Raw genomic sequence first — 8,684 nt, forward strand, 5'->3', positions numbered from 1 at the left:
CCTATCTATTCCCTAGGGGTTACGCATTCAGTAGGATTACACCACTAACCTGACAAATGGGCCCAGCCCAGACGCCAATTGTTTGCAGGGAGAGGAGGAGGCCCAGTGGCTGGCTTTACACGCGGAAGGTCCCAGGTTCAATCCCCAGCATCTCCAGTTAAAAGGACTGTGATGTGAAAAACCTCGAGGCCCTGGAAAACCACGGCCACTCAGAAATAGACAATACTGACCTTGATAAACCAAGTATCTGACTCCGTATAAGGTACAACGAGAGGGGTTGTGGCTCAGTAGTAGAGCATCTGCTTGGCATACAGAAAGTCCCAGGTTCAATCCTTGGCAAATCTAGTTTGAAGGACCAGGTAGTAGGTGATAAGATCCTCTGCTGGGCATGCAGAAGGCCCCAGGTTCAATCCCTGGCATCTCCAGTTAAAAAGGACTAAGCAGGAGGTGATGTGAAGGACCTCTCTGCCTGAGACATTGGAGAACTGTAAAGATGGACTGTGGCTCAGTGGTAGAACATCTGCTTGGCATGCAGAAGGTCCCAGGTTCAATCCCTGGCATCTCCATAAGAACATAAGAACATAAGAGACGCCAATGTTGGATCAGGCCAAAGGCCCATCCAGTCCAACACTCTGTGTCACACAGTGGCCAGAAATACCAGTGCCATCAGGAGGTCCAGCAGTGGGGCCAGGACATTAGAAGCCCTCCCACTGTTGACCCCCCCCCAAGCACCAAGAAGACAGAGCATCACTTGCCCCAGAGCCCCTAGCTATACCTTGTGGCTAATAGCCACTGATGGACCTCTGCTCCATATGCTTATCTAATTCCCTTTTGAAGCCATCCATGCTTGTAGCACCCACCACTTCCTGTGGCAGTGAATTCCAAGTGTTAATCACTCTTTGGGTGAAGAAGTACTTCCTTTTATCCATTCTAACCCGACCGCTCTGCAGTTTCATGGAGTGCCCACGAGTTCTTGTATTGTGAGAAAGGGAGAAAAGTACCTCTTTCTCTACCTGCTCTTTCCCATGCATAATCTTATAAACCTCGATCATGTCACCCCTCAGTCGTCTTTTCTCCAAGCTAAAGAGCCCTAAGCGCTTTAACCTTTCCTCATAGGGAAAGTGTTCCAACCCTTTTATCATTCGAGTTGCCCTTTTCTGCACTTTTTCCAAAGCTATAATATCCTTTTTAAGGTGTGGTGACCAGAACTGCACACAGTATTCCAAATGAGGTCTCACCATTGATTTATATAGGGGCATTATTATATTGGCTGATCTGTTTTCAATACCCTTCCTAATAATCCCCAGCATAGCATTGGCCTTCTTTATTGCAGTCACACACTGTCTCGACATTTTCAGTGAGTTATCCACTACAACTCCAAGATCTCTCTCTTGCTCAGTCTCTGCCAGTTCAGACCCCATCAATGTGTATTTATATTTAGGATTTTTGGCTCCAATGTGCATCACCTTGCACTTGGCCACATTGAACCCCATTTGCCATGTTGACGCCCACTCGCCCATCCTTGACAGATCCCCTTGGAGTGCCTCACAATCCTCACTGGTTTTCACCACCCTGAACAACTTTGTATCATCCGCAAATTTAGCCACTTCACTGCTTACTCCCATCTCCAGTTATAAAGGAGCAGGCAAGAGGTGATGTGAAGGACCTCTCTCCCTGAGACCTTGGAGAACTGTAAGATGGGCTGTGGCTCAGTGGTAGAACATCTGCTTGGCATGCAGAAGGCCCCAGGTTCAATCCCTGGTATCTCCAGCTAAAAGGTCCAGGCGGTGGGTGATATGAAAGACCTCCGCCTGAGTCCCTGGAGAGCCACTGCCAGTCTGAGTAGACAATACTGATAAACCAACTATATGACTCTGTATAAAGTAGAATGGAAGGGGTTATGTGACTCAGTGGTAGAGCATCTGCTGGGCATGCAGAAAGTCCCAGGTTCAATCCCTGGTATCTCCAGCTAAAAGGTCCAGGCGGTGGGTGATATGAAAGACCTCCGCCTGAGACCCTGGAGAGCCACTGCCAGTCTGAGTAGACAATACTGATAAACCAACTATATGACTCTGTATAAAGTACAATGGAAGGGGTTATGTGACTCAGTGGTAGAGCATCTGCTGGGCATGCAGAAAGTCCCAGGTTCAATCCCTAGCATCACCACTTAAAAAGACCAGGTAGTAGGTGATACGATCCTCTGCTCAGCACGCAGAAGACCCCAGGTTCTATCCCCGGCACCTCCAGTAAAAAGGACCAGGCAATAGTTAATGTGATTCTCTGCTTGGTATGCAGAGGGTCCCAGGTTCAATCCCCAGCATCTCCAGTTAAAAGGAACAGGTAGTAGGTGATGGGAAAGACCTCCGCCTGAGACCCTGGAGATCCACTGCCAGTCTGAGTAGACAATACCGACCTTGATAAAGGCAGTGGAACAGACTGCCTCGGGAGGGGGTGGGTGCTCCTTCGCTGGACGTTTCCAAGTGGAGGCTGGACGACCATCTTTCGGGTATGTTGCAGGGCTATCTTTCGGCTCTGCTCCTGCAGAGTGCAGGGGGTTGGACTAGATGACCTGTGAGGTCCCTTCCAACTCTAACATTCTATGATTCTAAGTATCTGACTCTGTATAAAGTAGAACGGAAGAGGTTGTGTAACTCGTAGTAGAGCATCTGCTTGGCATGCGGAAAGTGCCAGGCTCAATCCCTAGCATCACCAGTTAAAAAGACCAGGTAGTATGTGATACGATCCTCTGCTTGGTATGGAGAAGGTCCCAGGTTCAATTCCTGGCATCTCCAGTAAGAAGGACCATGTAGTACATGATACTATCCTCTGCTTGGCATGCAGAAGGTCCCAGGTTCAATCCCTGGCCTCTCCAGTAAGAAGGACCAGGCAGCGGGTGATGTGAATGACCTCTGCCGGAGACCCTGGAGAGCAGCTGCCAGTCTGAGTAGACAATACTGACCTCGGTGGCCCGAGGGTCTGATTCAATATATAAGGCAGCTTCATGTGTTCGTGTATTCAGTGGAGAGCTAAGTCCCCCCCCCCCACCATCCCTTTCTCGCCTTGAAACAGCCTTAGGGTGTCTCTTCATGTGATGACTTATGGGGCTGAATTAAGCACGTAGTTATGAGCTCTGGTGGTTGGGGGGGGGAGCGTCCCTCGAATAGCGATGCTCTTAACAGGTTTTTGGAGCCCTGATGCTTTTTGGAGCCACTGCCTCCTTCTTTACTTCTCCCTTTCAGGCTGATCATGTTTCCGTGCTCACAATGGGAAAGGCCTCCCTCCGAGCTGTTTTGACACCAGAGCTTAGCGCCAATACCTTGGAAGCTAATGTTATTTACCCATAATACAAATTAACACCACAGTCACGCAGCGTCATGATTCATCTAAAATTAAAAGACATTCGGACTGAGTCAGAAAGTTATTCTTAGATTCCCCTGGGCAGCGGCCATGGAGCCTGGAAAGGAACGCAAGGGGGCCCCCTACTGGCCACAGCGGGAGTTTGTTACGTTCTCGATCCGGGCAAATTCCTAGAACCTAGATTAACAAACGATACCTGGGAAGAAAGCCATTACCGTGTACCCATAAATATCGTGCTGCAGCCAAAAGATTAGTCCTGCGTGCTGTTCACATTTTTCTTTTTCTGTCTTAAACCAGAGAGAGGCTCTGGGGGGATTATAGTGTGAGAGTGATTCACACAAAAGTTTATACCCAGAATAAAACTTCATTGGTCCAAAAGGTACCACTAGACTCAATCCTTGTTCTGTTGCTTCAGACCAACATGGCTACCCACTTGAATAGTTCTCACATCTGTTTGTTAACTCTGGTATTCCTATGGTAATTTGCTGCCATTCACAGGTCTTAGCTGCTTTAAGCTAAACATGAGCCTGCAGTGCCATGTGACTGCGAAGAAGGCTAATGCTATCTTAGGATGCATTAACAGAAGCAGAGGTCGATTCGGGAAGGATCGCGGGGGATCGCAGTTCCCCCGGGTGAGGTGCGGGGGGGCACACGACGAAGCCCCGCCCCCTGCTTCCGACCGCCCCGCTTCTGGCCCTCATTCAGCCAGGAGGAGGCAGAAGAAGAGGGAGGGTAAGTTGCTTCCTCCCCGCCTCTCCCCACCCCTGCCTGCCTGGGGCCAGGGAGGGCCTTGGCGGGGCTTCCTCGCAATCCCACCGGCCTTGCAGGTCCACCGCCGGGCCCCTGATGTCAGGTGGTGTGGCATATGCTAATGAGTTATGCTAATGAGTTCCCCTAGCTCTTTTTCTACGAAACGACCCCTGAACAGAAGCATTGTGTCCAGATCATGGGAGGTGGTAGTCAATGCTCCCTCTAAGCTGTGGAGTCTTGTGAGCAAAAATTCTACTTTGTGAGCTACTGCCATTAAAGTTGTGAGTGAGCAATTTGGCTCCTGCATAAACTAGTTTGCTCTGGAGCCATCCTTCCTGAGCTAAAACAGAAATGTGTGAGTCAGAGGCTAAAAAACTGTGAGCTAGCTCACACTAACTCAGCTTAGAGGGAACACTGGTGGTAGTTTTGCTCTATTCTGCTCTATTCTGCTATGGTCAGGCCTCACCTGGAGTCCTGTGTCCAGTTTGGGGCACCACATTTTAGGAAGGATGTTGACAAGCTCGAGCGTGTCCAGAAGAGGGCAACCAGGATGGTGAGAGGGCTGGAATCCAAGTCTTAGGAGGAAAGGCTGAAAGAGTCGGGTCTGTTTAGCCTGGGAAAGAGAAGGCTTAGAGGGGACATGATTGCAGTCTTCCAATATCTGAAGGGCTGTCATGTAGAAGATGGAGCAGATCTATTCTCTCTCGCTCCGGATTGCAAGACTAGATCTAATGGGTGGAAATGACAAGGCTAAATATCAGGAGAAACTTCCCAACTGTAAGAGTGGTTGAGCAGTGGAACAGACTGCCTTGGGAGGTGGTGGATGCTCCTTCATTGGACGTTTTCAAGCGGAGGCTGGGCGACCATCTTTTGGGTATGTTGTAGGGCTTTCTTTCGGCTATGCTCCTGCAGAGTGCAGGGGGTTGGACTAGATGACCTACAAGATCCCTTCCAACTCTAACGTTCTATGATTCTATGATTCTAATCCAATCTCAGCTGTACTTATTGCCCAGTTACTAAATGCATTTTGACTGTAACTAGCCCCTCCTGGCAACTAACACCCCCCCACATATGTAAGGCTTGAGGAAGTCTGTTTCAATGTATCTGAAAAAGAGTGCACACACACGAAAGCTGATACCCAGAATTAAACGTTGTTGGTCTTCAAGGTGCCACTGGACTCAAACTTTGTCCCAGTATCAGAGTGAGTATTTTTGCAAAGCGCTCTCCCTGTGAGTTTTCTCTTAAGGATGGCAGTTCACACGGACCCTCACACATACAATTTGCTTCCAGAAAAAAAAGCTGGGATGCTTGCTTTAATTACTCCGATGTCAAATTATGTCCAGGTCACATGGGGTTCTGAACACTTCTTGTGAAAATGTCACCCCCCAGAGAGTGATTAACACGTGGAATTCATGGCCACAGGAGGTGGTGGCAGCTACAAGCATAGAGGGCTTCAAGAGGGAACTGGATAAACATATGGAAAAGAGGTCCATCAGTGGCTATTAGCCACAAGGTACAAATAGGAACTCTCGGTCTGGGGCAAGTGATGCTCTGTATTCTTGGTGTTTGGGGGGGGGGAACGGGACAGTGGGAGGGCTTCTAGTGTCCCGGCCCCACTGTTGGACCTCATGATGGCCCCTGGTATTTCTGGCCACTGTGTGACAGAGTGTTGGACTGGATGGGCTACTGGCCTGATCCAACCTTGGCTTCTCTGATGTTCTTATAGGAACTCTCAGTCTGGGGCAAGTGATGCTCTGTATTCCTAGTGCTGGGGGGGGGCAACAGTGGGAGGAGGGCTTCTAGTGTCCTGGCCCCACTGGTGGACCTCCTGATGGCACCTGGTATTTTTGGCCACTGTGTGACAGAGTGTTGGATGGATGGGCCATTGGCCCGATCCAACATTGGCTTCTCTTATGTTCTTATGTGTATGGGGAGAGCAGAGTTTGGGGAGGATTTGATGTCACTTCTTGGTAACACTCTAGGGATTTCCCCTGATCTCTGTGGTCAATACCATAGAGACTAGGTTAAAATCCTAGAGTGTCACCATTGAGGCGATTTCTTTTCTTCCACTCAATTTGTTGAGGCCGAGAGTGGGGTGGGTGGGGCAGGGAATTTTCTGCCAACTGGGCAGCCTAAGCTGAGGACTTTAGGCCTTAAATTGATGTTGGTGTGATGGCTTTATGCCTCTTATGGGAAAACCTGGAAGTTACATCACTTAGTTTGAGGGATTGCTGGAAATTCTATGGTTTTACCGTAGAGTTCCCAGCAATTCCTAGAGTGGAGTGACGTCGCTTCCAGGTTTCCCTCAGGAGTGACTCTATCCACCAACAGCACCCCCATCTCCCCCTCCCGGCTCCCGCCAGTTGCTAGCTATTGGCTGTTGCCTGGCAACCCTAGCCAGGATACCTGAATCCCTGTTTTGGCCTTCATTACCATGCACAGCACCTTCCTTACTTTACATTACCGATAAGAAATGGGGAGGCGGGATGGTGCCTTACTGAAGAGAAAACCTGTCCGTGGCTGTTGATGATGTCCTCACGGTGCCACAATCTGGTGACTTCAAGGTTGAGCTCCAGATCCAGTTCAGCCTGGGTCCTGACGCTCTAAAGCTCCAGCCTAGACTAGATCTCCCAAGAAGGGGCTCCTCTAATCAGGGTTTGCAGTCTTATCTTGGCCCTGTTCACCATCCTCTCTCATTTCAATGGACATCTCTCCCAGCAGAAGAAATCGTTTGTGGGTGTGGATTAATGTGTGACCTGGGCGAGGGAGACCTGGGGATCCACCTTCTCGCTCAGCCATGAAACTCACTTGGGTGTCCTTGGAATACCGAAACCTTTTTGTTCAGGGCTCTCCCAAGGGGGGAAATTGGTGGAAATCGGAGCAACCTTATATATCAATATCGGCACCTTTTATGTACAAAAAGAGAGCCAGTTTGGAGTAGCGGTTAGGAGCGCAGACTCTAATCTGGAAAGACCGGGTTTGATTCCCCACTCCTCCACATGCAGCTGCTGGTGTGACCTTGTGTCAGTCATAAGTTCTCTCAGAGCTGTTCTCTCGTTCTCAAAAGAGCTCTCTCAGCCCCACCTACCTCACAGGGTGTCCGTTGTGGGAAGGGGAAGAGAAAGGGATCGTAAACTGCTCTGAGACTTCTTTGGGTAGTGAAGGGCGGGGTATAAATCCAATCTCTTCTTCTTGTTCTACAAAAAGAGCACCAAATTAGACCATTGGTCTCTCAAAGTCAGTCCTGCCTACTCAGACCGGGGTCTCAGGCAGAGATCTTTCATATCATCTTCCACCTTTTAGCTGGAGATGCCAGGGATTGAACCTGGGACCTTCTGCATCCCAAACCGATGACCTACCGCTGAGCGTCAGCCCCTTTCCTTTAATCCCTGTGCTAAAGACCATAGACACTAGGGTAAAACCCTAGAATGTCACTATGGAGCCGAGTCCTTCCTATCGAACGTGAGTCTAGATAGACCATGATCTTGTCCAGCGAAGACATTCTAATGTGCTTTAAGTATGTTTGCCTCTTCCTTTCAGGTGCCTATTTCCCTTCTCTGAAGCCCTCAGAGATCGTGTTCAAGATCATCTTCTGGCTGGGCTATTTCAACAGCTGTGTGAATCCCATCATCTACCCGTGCTCGAGCAAAGAGTTCAAGAGAGCTTTCATCCGGCTCCTGAAATGCCAGTGCCGCCGGAAGAGACGGCCTATCTGGCGGGTGTACGGCAACCACTGGCGAGGAGCCTCCATTAACGGGGCCGGACAAGATTCTGACGGGGAATCGAGATCCAGGATGTCCACCATCAACGGTTCCTTCATATTGAACTCCGGCAGCCTGGAGCGCTCCAGTAAGAGGAGGACTCTGAACTTCAAGAGGTGGAGGATGTTCTCCCCTTTCCAGAAGCCTACGACACAACTGAAAGAAACAATGAACAGCCTCTCGAACAAGATACGGGGAGGCTCCCTCAAAGGGAGCACGACGGCCTCGTACAGAACGGAGGTGGAGTCCGTCTCCATAGGGATCCCCAACGAGTTCATGGAGTCTATTGACTATCCAATGTACGACGAACTAATGGACTCGGAGTCCCGCGGCCTCAGCGAAACGGATATTTGATGCCTCCGAGGATAAGCATTTGGGGTTCCGTTTTGCTCGGCCTCTGCGCGGTCACCTGACAAAGTTGGATGTACAATCTGGAGCGGAAGACTGAAGGAGGCGACGGGATTGTCTAAACACAGCATGGTGAATGTGGACGGGCACTCAGTGGAGAGGGAATGCTACTAGCCACATGGACAATCGACCCATAAAAACTTTAACACCGGGCAGAGAATGTGATTGGTATGGAGGCAGTGAGAAATCTCTGTTTCTCCCGGTAGATAGGGATGATACCGTAATATGAGAGCCTGCGTTCTTCATAATATGTGCTGCCAACACTTCACACATGTTACCATGACATCCCCAATGATATGCTGAGGTTCAGGAATAAATTATGCAAATGAATAAGGATTTTGCTAAAACTTGCCCGACAGGTACGTTTTATTCTGTTCATGGCTGAAGGCTGCATTTGGGGGCTATGCA

The 8,684-nt window shown here is 49.5% G+C and overlaps 1 protein-coding gene across 1 annotated transcript in view; it reads left to right on the top strand.

Moving 5' to 3' along the window:
- The window catches only part of ADRA1D (adrenoceptor alpha 1D), a 96,512-nt gene extending 88,290 nt beyond the window's left edge, over positions 1-8,222 (top strand). Inside the window, exon 2 of the mRNA XM_015411172.1 lies at positions 7,648-8,222. Coding sequence (XP_015266658.1) covers positions 7,648-8,222 — 575 coding nt within the window. The remainder of the gene's footprint in view (positions 1-7,647) is intronic.
- The last annotated feature ends 462 nt before the right edge of the window (positions 8,223-8,684 follow it).

The sequence above is a fragment of the Gekko japonicus genome, unplaced genomic scaffold (assembly GCF_001447785.1).
Source record: "Gekko japonicus isolate JY-2015 unplaced genomic scaffold, Gekko_japonicus_V1.1 scaffold850, whole genome shotgun sequence".
NCBI classification, from domain to species: Eukaryota; Metazoa; Chordata; class Lepidosauria; order Squamata; family Gekkonidae; genus Gekko; species Gekko japonicus.